This window comes from Tachypleus tridentatus, chromosome 9, assembly GCF_004210375.1.
Source record: "Tachypleus tridentatus isolate NWPU-2018 chromosome 9, ASM421037v1, whole genome shotgun sequence".
NCBI lineage: Eukaryota > Metazoa > Arthropoda > Merostomata > Xiphosura > Limulidae > Tachypleus > Tachypleus tridentatus.
Window position 1 is genome coordinate 115,940,189 of NC_134833.1, and position 19,118 is coordinate 115,959,306.

Consider the following 19,118-nt stretch of genomic DNA (forward strand, 5'->3'; position numbering starts at 1 on the left):
TGCGCTGTTACAGTGAAAAATAACAATAGGATGACTAATATCCTACAACTTAATACATATTATTTGTTTCAGACCAAAGCCATATTGGGCTACCTGTTGTGTCCTTAGCGGGAAACAGAACCTCGGAGTCTAGCGTTGTTAATCCGTAAAGTTGTTGCTGTGTCACGGGGGACTAGAAACTAACAATTAATACTCTAATTACCATCTTCAGGTTTGAGCAGCTATAATTACACGAATCTGAAGTATTAAACAGGCATTGTCTTAACACAACAGAGGGAAGAATGAGTTGTCAACAGAACCACCAATATGCACAATTAAAAAGGAAATTAACAAAATATATTTACTTATCTTGATTGTGAACAAATATCCGGCTAGTAAATCCACAGAATGTTTTATTTATTAATTAAAACTGAATTTATGAGGGACCTATATATTAAGTTATAAACGCGCTAACAGAAAATGAAAAAGTCTCAAACAGAAAGCCTTGGTTGTACTTATTATTCGTTATATGTTTGTTTCTTTTTTTCATGATATTGTATAATAATTATCCACCAAAAACTAATTACGATAGTTTTTAATGTTAGTTAAACAATGTTTTAACTTAGGTTACAAATAGTTGTACGACATCAAAGAAGAAGAAACATGAAATTTCAAAACATAAGAATGTAGTGCGTTAGTAGTACGTCATGTTCCATGCTTCCTTCCCTACAGGTGACTAAAAGATACGGGGCTCGGGAACATAAGGGTAGTGTTTTCGGCATTTCGGTATTATATCATCATTGTTGTCTTTTCTGATTTTTTAAGACACAGACTGAGGATTCGGGGTTCGGGCCCACGTTCTAGTGCCTAGAGATGCTTCTTCTTCCCTCCTCGATGATCAATTCTGAAACTAAGGGTATTCTACAAGAAGGCTGCATTACATTTGATATAAAAATAATTTTCATACGTTTGATTTTTACTTGTTGCATGTGATTCCCATATAGTTTCACTAATATATATTAACCTACATAGACACACACTCAACAAACGGAATCTACCAGACGGCTAAATTATATTCAACGTAAAAAAACAAGTTTTGATATAGTCAGTTTTTAATTAGAAAACGTAATCCTCAGATAGAGGCACTAAGATATGCTAATCCACGAACATAAACTATTGGTAAGCATTGAAAGAAAAGGTAGTCTACAAACAGACTTCATTGCACTTGGTGAAAAAACAACTTTAATGTATTTGATTTTTAGTTAGAGCGTATGATCCTTGTATAGTGGCACTCTCTATGGAGAAGGGGAGGTATGGACGCCCGTATTAAAGCAATACAAAAGCCATCTAAACTTTCTTTTTTACAAGTTTTCATAAGTTAGATATGAAGAGTTATCTAACTTATTCGCTCTATCTCCGCTGAGGTTCGGCATGGCCAGGTGGTTGAGACACTCGACTCGTAATTCGAGGGTCGCGGGTTAACTAAAGTTAACTAAAGGAAAGGTTTAACGCTGAGATTCTATTGAAATACCATACTTTCGACAGACAAAGTGGGGATGCTAGTAACATAGACATTTCAATCTTCGTGTAAAGTCGAGACAGCTCATTTTGCTGTGTGATCGTTAGTCAATCAAGTGATATGTCTAGTTCTATCCCTATCTTGTTTGGTTTGTTTTTGTTTTTGAATTTCGCGCAAAGCTACACGAGGGCTATTTGCGATCTTATTTGGCACCTTTTTTCAAGTTCAGTAGCTAGCCTTACATAGTTTTTCCATTTAGTTATATTTTTCCCCTCACACTTGTTTGTATGTTAATCTATATATATATATATTGAAACAATGTGTAATTTACAAGAAAGCTGCATTACAATTGTAAAAAAACCAAGTTTCAAATTCTTTGGTTTTTACTTAGAACACATGATCCCCATGAACAATCTGAACTAAGTAAAAATAGAAGGAAACTGATAAATTAACAGCACAAAGTTTCCAAGCAGAATTTTAAACGTCCCTAATTCAAGCAAATTTTGGAAGTGATATTTAACTTACCAAGTCCAGGAATCCCAACATTGAGCAGACACAGAACAATTGACAAAGGTAGAGGCATTAGTGGAACAGCTTTTCTAAAGTTGCTATGTTTTTCCCGAATACTGACAATTTCATATTTTCCACTTCGTTTTTCCTTCTCTTTTCCAGTTGCAGTTGGCTCTTCATTTTCTCGAGTGGATTTTTTTGTACACGCGGCTTGATCACTTCGAAACCTATGTGTTCTTTTATTCGACGTTCCTTCAAGAGTTTTTGGTTTTTCAACTGCGGAATCGTCAGCTTCTTTACTCATTTTGTCATTATTCTGTTCTGGGTTATTTCCAGTTTTCTTCTCAACTTTCTCTTCAGGTATATCTTCATTTTTCTGTTCATTTCTTTGGTGAGAATTTTCTTCAGTACCGCTTTGTTCATTCTTAATTTTAGTTGACTCTGGCTCAGTTTTTTTGGCTGATTCTCCATCTTTGACGTGCACTGTCGAATTCCCGCTCTCCGAGCTAGCGACTTCCTCGGCTCCCTCTGCCGTCGGTACACCGTCACTCTTTGATTCCTCCATCTTCGCTGTTCCTGGCATGATGCCGAGCTTTAATCAAAAACGTCTACCTCTCGCTCACCCCTTGAACATTTGTCGAATATACGTCATTTAGCTAACCCGCATGCAGCGCGCGCGATCATATAGACACTTGGGTATATAAACCACGCCCTTGTATAAGTACCTTTTTCGTTTCACTAAATTCCGATTAGGTAGGAAGTATTAACTTGTAAGTATTTGACAGTTTACAGTAAAGGTTTTTAATGTTGGATACAAGAGTTTAAGCTATCCTGTATTAATTTTAGTGATAATACTAATTTTCAGTTGCAGAACAGCGCAAGTGTCAAGAGCTCTAGCGGCGTCTTTTCGTACCTCATTGTGATGTTCTCTGTGAAAACAAACACCCCAGTCATTTCAACAGCGTCCTCGGTTTCTGGCTTCCATGTGCATAATGCTGTTGTGCACTAGAGTTATTTTTAGATCGGATGAAACGAAGCTAAATTAGAGACCTTAAAATCAAAAAGAGTCGTGCCTTATTTTTTTCGTCATAATATGAGGACTGAAATCTTACAACGAAGCCTTTATGCCTTATTTTGTGTCCATAATTTTAGAGTAACGTGAGAGAATATGTTACATTTTATTTAACAATTATAAAATATGTATTTTAAAAAAATTCTCGCATCCACTTGTAAATATATGAAATTACAACAAATTAACTGAAAGACAACAGTGCTTAAAAGTATTTAAGTATTTTGCTACAATGTAACATAACTATAAGCCTAACCTCTTCTTTGTGCATAACTAAAATGTTTAGATTATTATTAAATTTAGTTCTCTACTACTTCCACGCTTATTATACGATTAATTAAATTTCACACTTTTCACTAGAGTTTTCATCAGGACTATAATCCTATTTCAATGCTAGATCAAATGTTAGTAACTATATTACCGAAACTAGTCGGCTATAATTAATAATAAATATTTTATTTGTTATTGTGTCCAAAAAACAACATCTTGTTTCTGTTTTTTTTTTTATTCTTACCATTTGTTCTGTTTTGATTGAAACTTCTAAATATTATTGGTTCCCTACAACATCAAACATTTTTCAGAAGATTTAGGTGTTACCCCTAGTTACACAAACATTACTACAGCAGCTAATTAATTAAATTTGCTTCGTACGAAATTACTGGGGCCCGGCATGGCCAAGTGTGTTAAGGAGTTCGACTCGTAATCTGAGGGGCGCGGGTTCGAATCCCGGTCGCACTGGACATGTTAGCCCTTTCAGCCATGGGGGCGTTATAACGTGACGGTCAATCCCACTATTCGTTGGTAAAAGAGTAGCCCAAGAGTTGGCAGTGGGTGATGATGACTAGCTTCCTTCCCTCTAGTCTTGCATTGCTAAATTGGGGATGACTAGCGCAGATAGCCCTCGAGTAGCTTTGCGCGAAATTCACAAAAAAAATAAAAATAAATTCACAAACGAAATTATTGGATCGAAACTGGTACAATACTTTATAATCGCCAGCACATTAAATTATCCAAATACAATGTGAATATCGTCATATTTTAAGGTAGATATTAATGCAGAAAGCCAGAAAATAGGCGAACCTGATATCTAACGTTTTACTGTGGTATCTCATGTTTTTCACGCTATATATTTTCTCGCGATGGATTTGAACCCGAGATCTCTCGTATACCAGGCGAAGACTCTACAAGTGATCTAAAAAAAAAAGTTCATTAATGCTTGCTACTAAGACATATTTAACAACTCGCATTGCTACATTACTATCAACCAAACAGTTGTGTTTTATATGTTAAAAAATATAGGTATTAAAATTAAATTGTGGATAATTGCTATTACTCTATTTAAAAAAAAAAAGGAAGAAATTCATGTTATTCTTTCGAAATCCCTTAATGTTTCCTTATCAGGTGCGTACACATGATTCTTAATTTTTATATTAGTATAAATTAGACCACAAAAAGAATACAATGAGATGATTGTGCTGTGCTCTTCACGGGTATCGAAATCCCGGTTGTAGCATGATAAGTCGACTAGGGCCTAAAAATGTATGATTTATAGTAATAATTATCTGCTATATAAAATTCATAAATTCTAAAATTATTTTGTTGCTGGAGAAAACTTTTCGCATCGGTTATTAACAAATCAATTGTTCGGTGCAGGTGTTTCTTAATCTGTTAAACACAGATGTAGTTTAAAGACCATGTAGTTTAAAGAAACGAGTTGAAACATTTTTTATGCTAAACGTGTGGATCAGTTGCTAATTATTTTTAAAACGTGATTAAAACAGTTTTTGACAAAAGCCAACATAAAAATGAAAACACTAATAACAAATGCAACCGCTTAGTTTCACGAGAGAATCTCAGACCCAACGAACACACAATATCACGTGCGACAATTATGTATTTGGATTGATATCAGTTTGCAACAAGAAACAATATTGTTTCTTGCATGATATGGTACATACATATTACACAGACACGTACATCATATACTTGAAGTAGCAGTTTCTAACTGTGACGGATTTACTGTTATGTATTTATTTTAATATTTGTGTTTGTTTCAGTTAAATATATATGTATAGAAATGCATGTAATTTATAGTGTTGAATATGTGTTGCGAAATTCCCACCTATTCTCTAAATTTGTAGAAGATCCTCGAGTGTAAGAATCAACGATATACTAAGAGTGTAAGTGAAATATTGTTGCTAACTGAACTTTCGAGAACCTCACTTAAATTTTATAAATTGACGGGCCAAAGGACAGCATTCTTATTGTTGTTAGCTTGCTACTGTTCGTATATTATAAACCTCGGAAGTTATAACTGTGATAAATGCTTATTAATCGGAAAACTACAAATACTTTACCAGGAATGTTTATAGTTTCGAATATTACAAACATAATTTAACTGAATTAACTTCGGACGCTAGTATTTCTACGAGGGCATTAGATATTTTTGTCGAAAAAAAAGACACACACACAAAATTCAAGTTTGAAGAAGCAAGCTAACTTTCCCTCAAGAGAGGTGTATCTATGTTTCAATATAGAATTAATTCACTTATCGCGAATCGTCGAAAAAAAGAGTAGTCCCAGACCAGATAGAAGACTCAGTATTGTTTTTACGTTTGTAAAACTTATGGATATAAATCATTATTTGTAATAACTATATGTAATAAACATTATTATAAATTGTTGTTTGAATGTTAAAATATATTTGTGTTAAGAAAGAAAATTGTTTGTATTAATTTTGTTGGCAAATATAATAAATTTGATACATAACGACGTTCAATGAACTTCTAAATTAAAATTAAATTTTTGCTTTATTTGAGATTGTAGTACGTGGAATAATAAATCAAATACTTGTCAGAGATAAGTTATAATACATAACACTAACATATTTTCACAGAACGTGTATGAACTCAGTTTGTTCAATATGGACACGTCAGTATTTTAGTTTATGCTCTATATAAAGATAATGTACTCAATTATTACAGGTCGTACATTCATTCTGATCAATGTAACTCATTAAATGCATCTGATAATTATAACTTATGAACTTAACTGATTTGGCAAGTGTAGTTTAAGGATCATATATAGATAGTTGATCTGTTTAATAAACAGAAGAGCACAATTTGAAGGTTAGCGGTACTGTTGTCTATTTACTTTACTTCTAATCTAATCAGATCAAAAATAAGGATGGTTAATTAGCCATTATATAGCTTTTAGATTTAAACAACGTAGTTATACAGATCTGATGAATACAGGTGTAGAAGTTGGTGTGGAAAATGTTATGTTGCGAGGACCGAATGTGGTATAGTGGTAGAGTTGGCAAGCTGTGAATCCGAGTTTCCGTGGTTCGTGCCCTGTTATCCCTTCTTCCAAAGACATCGTGTTGCACACATCGATGTCATGTGTGCCTTGTAAGAAAGGAGGTAAAATCCTACTATTCGATTAGAGTAGTCCACGAACTGCCGGTGTGTAGTATTGACTAGCAGTCTTCTCTCTAGTCTATCACTTCAAAAATAAGGGTGGCTAGAATAGATAGCCCTTTAATAGCTTTGAGCGAAATTCAACAAATAACCAACCAAGCTAGTCGGCCTGTGGACACAGCTTCAATAGTATCTAATGGACATATGAAGAAAATATGTCTAAGATATATTAAATTGGATGTAATACACCAACGTCCGTTCCAGGTGATCAAAATATGGACATCGGTAAGTTTACAGACTTACAGCGCTAAAATCCGGGGTTGGATTCCTCGCGGTGGACACAACAAATAGCTGTTGTTTTGAATTAAGCACAAAGGTACACAATAGGCTATCTGTGCTCTGCCCACCACGGGTATTGGAACCCTGTTTATAGCGTTGTAAGTCCGCAGACATACCGCTGAGCCACTGAGGGGGGGGGGCACACAACAGATAGCCCAATGTGGTTTCATGAAACAGCGAAGAAATAAATAAATTATCAAAATAAGTATCCTGCGCTTGTTTAAAAATAAAATAAAAATATTTCTTTAACATATTTCTTTCTCGATAAAATTTAATAGCTGGATGTGTTAACTACGAGACTTAACACATATATTATTATTTTGTTCGCAAACTACTTGTGCAATTAAGCAATATTCATACGTTTCAATGACTCATTATATTGTCATATATTTTACATCAAAATTAATTTATTCTTAATCATCTGTAAATTACCGTTGTATTTGTTTTTTTTACAGGCTTATTTTCTTGAACGGAAGTTTAATGTATGTAAACATACCAACAGTGTGCAGTAACAAAACCTGAACCGTAAATATGTTAATATATAATTCACCCTTTCCCTAGCATGGTCGAAATATCACCTTTTAAGTAACGACTAATATATTTTTTAAGTAAATAAAACAAATAATATTGTTTCTGAAAAAACAAAATAAAATGTGTTTATGTATGTATTTCTTTCATAAAAAAACGAAGTTGAACGTAAGACTGAGACAGCAATATTAAGCTATATTTCACTGATTCGTCCGCGCATTTACAAAATGTTATTAGGGAAGCATGCATGCGCCGTTCAAGAAGTAATTAATTTCTTATTTTCTACTGATTCCAAAATTAGTATCTCTTGTTACCAACAGGAGTGATATATCCAGTTATTAAAACTTTCAATTTGTCTGTACAATAAGTTATTCGTTAATTTAGCTACGTTCTACATTTTCTTTGTTGACTTTCCTGAAGACATAATCAATACTTTAATTAAGACATCACACAATCATCATGATAGTTATCTATCAGTTGTAACACTTTGTATAAATATATATATATATATTCTCTCTGAAATTATTTGCATTTTCGGGAACACTGCTGAGCGGAGATTGTGATTACTGTGTATACTGGATATTTTATATATATTATTATTACATACAAGAAGATAACTTAGACGTTGTTGTCATTCCACTATCCTGACTATTAGTTTATTTGAAATGTGTTATGAAGCAAAGCATATATCATATACATTCGACCAATAGTTGATTTTGTCAGCATATATAAACAATATATATCATTTAGCTATTTTATTTCCAATAAGTGTTAATCACGAATAGATAACTGTGTCGTATTTTTAGTGAAAGCACCGTATAAAGGTTGTATTAAACAAATAACTTAAAAGCCAGTTATATAATAATCAGATAATGAATAAAATATGATTGCATAATACAGTTTAATTTCAAATAACATTTGGTGCATAATTTTAACGTTTTAAACTTGTCTGAGCTCAAAATGAGGATCTTGCGACATATCCTTCTCTGGTACAGCAGTAAGTCTAGGGATTTACAACGCTGAAATCAGGGGTTCGATTTTCCTCGGTGAACCCAGCAAATAGCCCGATGTAGGTTTGCTATAAGGAAACACATTTCTTGCGATATTAAAGTTTGTTTGAATGTGAGCACGTGGAGTAGATTTTGAAATTTTTTATTTTGGCATAAATGTTTCTCAAAGATCAAACATTTCAATATTCTTTCTCTTTAGCTAAACGTTTGTATCTATATTTCATAATTAGTAAGTATTCTTTGCTGTAAATAAATAAATGAAATAAGAGAAATCGCCATGATTAGAATCATTTATTTGCGTCTCAAACTAAGATTAAAATAACCTCTTACTCCTTGAATAATTCAATAAAACATTTAGAAATAACATTTCATGGGCGAATCTTTCATATCACATCGTTACGGACTTTAACATTGGACAATTAATGTTTTTCATTGCTTCTCATCCTATCCCCCTCCTCTCCAGTGCTTCAGCGGTAGCCCTGGTGATTTGTGAAATATGTAATTGGTTCTAAACTTATTGCAGTTATTTTTATCATTTTTGAGCTAATCAACCATGGTGAAAAGTAGTTCTGATTTAAGATATTGTGTGTTGAGATTATTCTGGTAACATTAACTCTTTTTAGTTGTGTTATTTTATGTGATTTCATCTTCGTTTAGTATTTACCGTAATGACGAACTAGCGTGATAATGGAAGGAAATGATCTATTCATGCTATCTAGAGAACCATTTTCATACAAATCGAGCAAATAAATCACGGAATTGTTATTTCTTTGCTTTTTTTTTTTAATTTCGCGCACAGCTACGCGACAGCTGTTTGCGCTAGACGTCTCTAATTTAGCAGTCTAAGACTAGAGGAAAAGCAACTAGTCACCACCACCCATCGCCAACTCTTGGACTACACTTTTGCCAACGAATAGTGGGATTGACCATCACATCATAACGCACACACGGTTGAAAGGGTGAGCATGTTTGGTGTGATGGGAATCCGAACCTGCAACCCTAAGGTTACAAGTCGAGCGTCCTAACCACCTGACCATACCGTGCCTAAGGAGTTGTTATTCAATGAATTTGTGATGGTTACGGAACTTCGTCGCTTTCAGCTATTATTTCAAGACTAGAGGGATATGACCTGATTTTTATGTTTTTAACTAAATGTATTGATATTGTGGCTGACTCGTAATTAATTATTAATAACACTGCTGTTCTGTTAATGGAGTTACACATCATTCACCAACTTACTAGAATGCATTGATTCTGTCCTACTGTACTAACTGAGTGGATTTCGTTGTGACGTTGAAAATATTGTTTAGTGTCTGGAAATATGACTGGATGTATTTGTTTATTCGCCATGTATGTTAATAATTTCCTGGTAACACTACTTCTTCACATGTTTTAAAGGTTTTTTATCCGCTAGGAGGAGAGAGTTTTTATCCATGCAAAGTATTAATTTCTATAAATAATTAAAAAAAATTCAATTTGGGTAGTGAACACACTTTATAAGATCGCCTGGTATTAATTTGTCGTTTACGCCATGCTCAATGTCCAGTACGCCCGCTGTCTCACGTTCGTCGGATCGAAAGTGCTTCAGATGGTTTTCTTTCTTCCTGTTGCCTTAAAGAGAAGCTCTTTACACTCAAGAACTCGCCGTGAAATGGTTTCCGATGTTCACGTTATTATTTCGTTACTAATTACGTACCAACTACGACCTCCCCTTTGGCTAAAAGGGCCAGCGACTGTTTATAGTCAACCTAGGTTGGATTGCGAGAACACAAAATTTATTTTCCTCTTTTATCGGGACATTAACTTCAAGTTCCGTCAGTAAAATTTGTAGGTGCCTGAAAATGGCGCCATGTCGTTGATCTTCTCGTCTTTGTATAAACTTAAGTGCGGAAACGTGTGTCTGCTGCTTACAGTCGCGGCAGAAGATGCTATACTCGAACTTTTCACTTTCGCATCGCTAGTTTTTAGTTTAGGATTGAGAGTTCCAGAATTCGATAATTCTGTAATTTATCTCTATCTGTCTCTATCTCTCTGGTGTTTGGGTATATATATTTTGTATAACCAGGAGGGTCAGGTACACTAGACCTCTTTCTCCTTCCATTACATAGTTGGAATGGACTGATTAATATGTAACAATGTCAACTTTAAACTGGTCCTTTTCAGGGCAATGTCCATTTATATTGTTCATTTTTTAATAAACCTAGAACGAAGGTGGCCTGTTTTATTTTAGTTCTATTTTATTATTACTATTATTATTATTTTAAATGATTTTATCTTAATGATCTGATGTACAAATTTAACGGGGAGAGTTGTTTTGGACTCTCTTCATCATATATGCAATATTTCTCTAGTTCACATAACAACTCATTTTTTGCCACTTTTTATCAAAATATTTTATTGTACTATGTAGAAGTCTATCTGGTATTGTTTGTGTATGTGAGTAACTGTGCATGAACATTGAGGAAGTGGTTTTAGGTACTCTGTATGCTGATGTAATAAGTGTATTCTGTAGTGTTTGGAGTTTGGTTTGTATTTGTTTTTCACTTACATTAATCCATGCAGGAGCTGCATGGTCTATTATCGGTCTAATGTATGTCTTTATATTTTAATGATGTTTTCTAGTGTTGTTCCGTAGTTTTTATCAGTCAGAATCCTAGCATAGTTTATTCTTCGCCAAATTTTAGTTTTTATGTTATTTACATGTTTTATCCAGGTAAGTTTTGAATCATATGTTAACCCTAAAAATTTTACAGATGTAGCAGTTTGGAGAAGCTCTCCGTTCATGTAGATCTGAGGTTGAACTTTTTGATGTTTCGTTGATTTTGAAAATATTACTAGTTGTGTCTTCGCTGTATTTATTTTAATTCTATATTTTTGGCAGTATTCACATAATCTATTTAGTTGTGGTTGTAAGTTAGTGGCAGCTATTTCTGGTGTAGGGGCACTTTTCCAAATTACTACATCATCACCGAACTGTGATGCGTAGCCATGGTTTGGGTCTTTGAGTGGTATATTATTTACATACATGATGAAGAGAATAGGGCTAACCACCCCTGCTTGAGGGACGCCAGCTTCTGGAATGAAGAACTCCGAGAAAGTTCCCTCTATTTTTATTCTACATTTTCTGTTTTACAAAAAGTTGGATAACCAGCGAATAATTTCACGCGGTAGTCCCATTTCATACATACGGAACCGAAGACCATTGTGCCATACAGTATCGAATGCTTTCTCAATGTCGAGGAAGCAGGCGACAGTGCATTCTTTTTTATTAAAGCTGTTTATTATTGTTTCAGTTACGCTAATTAAGTGATCTGTTTTTTATCTATATTTTCTAAATCCATTTTGTTCTTCTAGTAATTTTGAATTAATCTCCAAAAATGTGGAGAGTCTATTGCTTATTATTCTTTCAAGAATTTTACCTACACATTTGGTCAGGCTGATCGGTCGATAACTGTTTGGTTTATTGGCTGGTTTTCCTTCTTTGTGGAACATTAAAATATGAACTTGCTTCCAAGAAACTGGATGTATCCAGAGTATAAAGATAAGTTAAATAGGGCTAATAGGTGGTCGAATAATTTTGGAGTGACTTTTTTGAGAAGAATTGTTTGTATTCCATAATTTCCCAGCGCTTTGTTTTTTGAATTTTTGTTTGCTTGTTCAAGTTCATTTAGTTTGATTTTTTTTGGTGAGTAGTTGGGTATTATAGTCACATGTATTATTAGTGTTGCTGTTTATAATGTTGACTGGAAAGTGTGGTTTATATAATTCTATGTTATTTGTTACATGGTTGTATATTTTATTGTAGTAATAGTTGTTCATGATGTGTCTTGTAGTTGATGTCTGAAGGCTTCTGCTTTTTCTTTGTTGGTTTGTGCTAAGGTGTTGTTATATTCCAGTGTTGGGTATTTTCTTGTCGTGGGTTTATTTGTGAATCTTTTTAAGTGTAGCCAGAACTTACTAGGGTCGGTTTGTTCGTTCAGTTGAGAGCAGAAGTTGTCCCATTTTTCTTGTTTAATTTCTGTTCTAATTTTATTTCTAATGTTGTCAATTTGTGTTTTTGTTTCTTGTTGCCATGAATGGTCTTCTTAATTGTCTTCATTGTTTTATCATTGTTAATAGTTGTTTGGTTGGTTTCCATGCATTGTTTGTGGTTATTAAAAATATCGTATCCTAGAGGATCCGAATCTACGCGGTAAAACCCGATGGACATCTAATCCATCACCTTAACCACTCGACCACAATTGCTTGTAGTGTAATTTACAATTATTTTACTTTCCGTTTTGTTTGTTTACTGAGTTCCGCGCGAAGTTAATCGATGGCTACCTGTGTTAGCCGTCCCTAATTTAGAAGTGATAAACTAGAGGAAAAGCAGCTGTTGAACATCACCCACCATCAACTCTTGGGATGCTCCTTTATCGACGAAAAAGTGGAATTGACCATAACATTATAACGCCCACACGGCTGAAAAGGCAAACATATGCGATGACAGGATTCGAACCTGCGATTACGAGTAAAATGCCATTTGCGTTTTGATGTTGTTTGTTTATAGGACACCTTTTAATGTATTATTTTGTTGAAATTATTAAACGATATCGGGGATATTTACCATTCACTAATAACGCACCTGATAATATAAAGGGTGTAGTCTTTTATAACTTAAATGCCACTTAGTAAATTATGTTGTTGTTTTCTAGTCAATAAATAAAAATCTTTTATCAGCTTTTATACGGTTGTTAATTAGCCTATAAAACATAGTAAATAGAAATTGTAACAGTTTTCTATTAACATCTTGTTAGTTTGTTTACTTGAAGTTAAGTACAAAACTACGTGGTTCGAAACTCGATTTCTAGCGTTGTAAGTCCGCAGACATACCTCTGTGCCGCTAAAATTTTGTAGTACGTTTTCTTCAGTGCGAGTGCTGTCTGGTAGCAAATGTTATATAACTTAGACGTTGTTGTTGTTTATGAGTTAAGTACAAAGCTACACAATAGGCTATCTGTGCTTTGCTGCCACAACGAGTATCGAAATCCGGTTTTTAGCAGTTAGTCTACAGACATGCCGCTGTGCCACTGGAGGGCTATAACTTAGAGACCGGACACTTAGATTTGGAACAAGTTAAGGATGAGATTTTGGGTTCTCATATACTTTAGTTCGATAAAGTATTATATTTGTCATACTGTAAAAAATCGTGTAAGAAAGTCTGAAATTCGTTCGTTATTTGGTTCACTTATGTCTTGTTTAAGCATTATTCTGGTTTATATAATAAACACGGGGCGTAGCCAAGTGGTCAGCCTACCGAACTGTTAATCCAGTAAGGGATAAAATATTAAAGCATGTTAATACCCCTAAAATTTGGAGTTATATGCCTGCGGTGAGCACAGTACAGATAGCTTATTTTAAAGTTTTGTGCTTAAGCAAAACCAAACAAACATTATCTTCGCTGTAAAGCCAAAATTTTGCAATTTTAAATAAGATTAAAAATTAATGCACATCAAGTAAATTAAAAGAATATTTTGATACAACTTCAAACACCAAAAAATATAACTTCAGATGTGGAAATGGAGTTTTCAATCTGAAAGCACCGTAAGCATGGTAAGCTCCGTGCAAAACATTTAGTTAAGTTTTCCAAAAACAAATTTATTACTGTATAAAGTAAGTAAAAAATAAGCAGTAACACTTGTCATTTTAAGTTTTGTCACAATATCTGTTAGTATGGTAAGTATACATTTAATTATAATTACTAATGATGTTTCTGATTTAAATTTTTTATTTTCTATTTGTCAATAACAAATTTTCACCCCCAGGGAATTCTATCATGCAATTCTTCCTTTAAGTACTTATGAAAAATTAACTTTTCGTCAATGTAAAATCTGTGTAGAAGAAATATATCCACATTGACGTCAGCGTTCGAACGACGAACGAGCTTTCATAGAAGTCTGGCTGGCAGAAGACGTTAAGCTCTTGAGGGTGGATATAAGCTAAGATATATTTAGAAACCTTAACGTTTCTCTTGTAGTTATTTAAATGTTTTCAGTGGGTATATATCTGTAGAAAAGCTCAGGATGACCTGTTTATTACAAAATGTCAACAAACCTACCCTCATGTTTTCAGTGGATATATATCTAGAAAAGCTCAGGATGACGTGTTTATTACAGAATGTCAACAAACCTATCCTCATGTTTTCAGTGGATATATATCTAGAAAAGCTCAGGATGACGTGTTTATTACAGAATGTCAACAAACCTATCCTCATGTTTTCAGTGGATATATATCTAGAAAAGCTCAGGATGACGTGTTTATTACAGAATGTCAACAAACCTATCCTCATGTTTTCAGTGGATATATATCTAGAAAAGCTCAGGATGACCTGTTTATTACAAAATGTCAACAAACCTATCCTCATGTTTTCAGTGGGTATATATCTATAGAAAAGCTCAGGATGACCTGTTTATTACAAAATGTCAACAAACCTATCCTCATGTTTTCAGTGGATATATATCTAGAAAAGCTCAGGATGACGTGTTTATTACAGAATGTCAACAAACCTATCCTCATGTTTTCAGTGGATATATATCTAGAAAAGCTCAGGATGACGTGTTTATTACAGAATGTCAACAAACCTATCCTCATGTTTTCAGTGGATATATATCTAGAAAAGCTCAGGATGACGTGTTTATTACAGAATGTCAACAAACCTATCCTCATGTTTTCAGTGCATATATATCTAGAAAAGCTCAGGATGACGTGTTTATTACAGAATGTCAACAAACCTATCCTCATGTTTTCAGTGGATATATATCTAGAAAAGCTCAGGATGACGTGTTTATTACAGAATGTCAACAAACCTATCCTCATGTTTTCAGTGGATATATATCTAGAAAAGCTCAGGATGACCTGTTTATTACAAAATGTCAACAAACCTATCCTCATGTTTTCAGTGGGTATATATCTATAGAAAAGCTCAGGATGACGTGTTTATTACAGAATGTCAACAAACCTATCCTCATGTTTTCAGTGGATATATATCTAGAAAAGCTCAGGATGACGTGTTTATTACAGAATGTCAACAAACCTATCCTCATGTTTTCAGTGGATATATATCTAGAAAAGCTCAGGATGACGTGTTTATTACAGAATGTCAACAAACCTATCCTCATGTTTTCAGTGGATATATATCTAGAAAAGCTGAGGATGACCTGTTTATTACAGAATGTCAACAAACCTATCCTCATGTTTTCAGTGGATATATATCTAGAAAAGCTCAGGATGACGTGTTTATTACAGAATGTCAACAAACCTATCCTCATGTTTTCAGTGGATATATATCTAGAAAAGCTCAGGATGACGTGTTTATTACAGAATGTCAACAAACCTATCCTCATGTTTTCAGTGGATATATATCTAGAAAAGCTCAGGATGACGTGTTTATTACAGAATGTCAACAAACCTATCCTCATGTTTTCAGTGGATATATATCTAGAAAAGCTCAGGATGACGTGTTTATTACAGAATGTCAACAAACCTATCCTCATGTTTTCAGTGGATATATATCTAGAAAAGCTCAGGATGACCTGTTTATTACAGAATGTCAACAAACCTATCCTCATGTTTTCAGTGGATATATATCTAGAAAAGCTCAGGATGACGTGTTTATTACAGAATGTCAACAAACCTATCCTCATGTTTTCAGTGGATATATATCTAGAAAAGCTCAGGATGACGTGTTTATTACAGAATGTCAACAAACCTATCCTCATGTTTTCAGTGGATATATATCTAGAAAAGCTCAGGATGACGTGTTTATTACAGAATGTCAACAAACCTATCCTCATGTTTTCAGTGGATATATATCTAGAAAAGCTCAGGATGACGTGTTTATTACAGAATGTCAACAAACCTATCCTCATGTTTTCAGTGGATATATATCTAGAAAAGCTCAGGATGACGTGTTTATTACAGAATGTCAACAAACCTATCCTCATGTTTTCAGTGGATATATATCTAGAAAAGCTCAGGATGACCTGTTTATTACAGAATGTCAACAAACCTATCCTCATGTTTTCAGTGGATATATATCTAGAAAAGCTCAGGATGACGTGTTTATTACAGAATGTCAACAAACCTATCCTCATGTTTTCAGTGGATATATATCTAGAAAAGCTCAGGATGACGTGTTTATTACAGAATGTCAACAAACCTATCCTCATGTTTTCAGTGGATATATATCTAGAAAAGCTCAGGATGACGTGTTTATTACAGAATGTCAACAAACCTATCCTCATGTTTTCAGTGGATATATATCTAGAAAAGCTCAGGATGACCTGTTTATTACAGAATGTCAACAAACCTATCCTCATGTTTTCAGTGGATATATATCTAGAAAAGCTCAGGATGACGTGTTTATTACAGAATGTCAACAAACCTATCCTCATGTTTTCAGTGGATATATATCTAGAAAAGCTCAGGATGACCTGTTTATTACAGAATGTCAACAAACCTATCCTCATGTTTTCAGTGGATATATATCTAGAAAAGCTCAGGATGACGTGTTTATTACAGAATGTCAACAAACCTATCCTCATGTTTTCAGTGGATATATATCTAGAAAAGCTCAGGATGACCTGTTTATTACAGAATGTCAACAAACCTATCCTCATGTTTTCAGTGGATATATATCTAGAAAAGCTCAGGATGACCTGTTTATTACAGAATGTCAACAAACCTATCCTCATGTTTTCAGTGGATATATATCTAGAAAAGCTCAGGATGACGTGTTTATTACAGAATGTCAACAAACCTATCCTCATGTTTTCAGTGGATATATATCTAGAAAAGCTCAGGATGACCTGTTTATTACAGAATGTCAACAAACCTATCCTCATGTTTTCAGTGGATATATATCTAGAAAAGCTCAGGATGACGTGTTTATTACAGAATGTCAACAAACCTATCCTCATGTTTTCAGTGGATATATATCTAGAAAAGCTCAGGATGACCTGTTTATTACAGAATGTCAACAAACCTATCCTCATGTTTTCAGTGGATATATATCTAGAAAAGCTCAGGATGACCTGTTTATTACAGAATGTCAACAAACCTATCCTCATGTTTTCAGTGGATATATATCAAGAAAAGCTCAGGATGACCTGTTTATTACAGAATGTCAACAAACCTATCCTCATGTTTTCAGTGGATATATATCTAGAAAAGCTCAGGATGACCTGTTTATTACAGAATGTCAACAAACCTATCCTCATGTTTTCAGTGGATATATATCTAGGAAAGCTCAGGATGACCTGTTTATTACAAAATGTCAACAAACCTATCCTCATGTTTTCAGTGGATATATATCTAGAAAAGCTCAGGATGACCTGTTTATTACAAAATGTCAACAAACCTATCCTCATGTTTTCAGTGGATATATATCTAGAAAAGCTCAGGATGACGTGTTTATTACAGAATGTCAACAAACCTATCCTCATGTTTTCAGTGGATATATATCTAGAAAAGCTCAGGATGACGTGTTTATTACAGAATGTCAACAAACCTATCCTCATGTTTTCAGTGGATATATATCTAGAAAAGCTCAGGATGACGTGTTTATTACAGAATGTCAACAAACCTATCCTCATGTTTTCAGTGGATATATATCTAGAAAAGCTCAGGATGACGTGTTTATTACAGAATGTCAACAAACCTATCCTCATGTTTTCAGTGGATATATATCTAGAAAAGCTGAGGATGACCTGTTTATTACAGAATGTCAACAAACCTATCCTCATGTTTTCAGTGGATATATATCTAGAAAAGCTCAGGATGACGTGTTTATTACAGAATGTCAACAAACCTATCCTCATGTTTTCAGTGGATATATATCTAGAAAAGCTCAGGATGACGTGTTTATTACAAAATGTCAACAAACCTATCCTCATGTTTTCAGTGGATATATATCTAGAAAAGCTCAGGATGACGTGTTTATTACAGAATGTCAACAAACCTATCCTCATGTTTTCAGTGGATATATATCTAGAAAAGCTCAGGATGACGTGTTTATTACAGAATGTCAACAAACCTATCCTCATGTTTTCAGTGGATATATATCTAGAAAAGCTGAGGATGACCTGTTTATTACAGAATGTCAACAAACCTATCCTCATGTTTTCAGTGGATATATATCTAGAAAAGCTCAGGATGACGTGTTTATTACAGAATGTCAACAAACCTATCCTCATGTTTTCAGTGGATATATATCTAGAAAAGCTCAGGATGACGTGTTTATTACAGAATGTCAACAAACCTATCCTCATGTTTTCAGTGGATATATATCTAGAAAAGCTCAGGATGACGTGTTTATTACAGAATGTCAACAAACCTATCCTCATGTTTATAGTGGATACATATCTAGAAAAGCTCAGGATGACGTGTTTATTACAGAATGTCAACAAACCTATCCTCATGTTTTCAGTGGATATATATCTAGAAAAGCTCAGGATGACGTGTTTATTACAGAATGTCAACAAACCTATCCTCATGTTTTCAGTGGATATATATCTAGAAAAGCTCAGGATGACGTGTTTATTACAGAATGTCAACAAACCTATCCTCATGTTTATAGTGGATACATATCTAGAAAAGCTCAGGATGACGTGTTTATTACAGAATGTCAACAAACCTACCCTCATGTTTTCAGTGGATACATATCTAGAAAAGCTCAGGATGACCTGTTTATTACAGAATGTCAACAA

The 19,118-nt window shown here is 34.1% G+C and overlaps 1 protein-coding gene across 2 annotated transcripts in view; it reads right to left on the reverse strand.

Moving 5' to 3' along the window:
• The window catches only part of LOC143226133 (uncharacterized), a 52,965-nt gene extending 49,808 nt beyond the window's left edge, over positions 1–3,157 (reverse strand). For both annotated transcript variants that reach the window (XM_076456693.1, XM_076456694.1), the window contains exon 1: positions 2,024–3,157. In XM_076456693.1, the coding sequence (XP_076312808.1) occupies positions 2,024–2,591 (568 nt within the window). In that variant the 5' untranslated portion in view covers positions 2,592–3,157. The remainder of the gene's footprint in view (positions 1–2,023) is intronic.
• Positions 3,158–19,118: the final 15,961 nt, after the last annotated feature.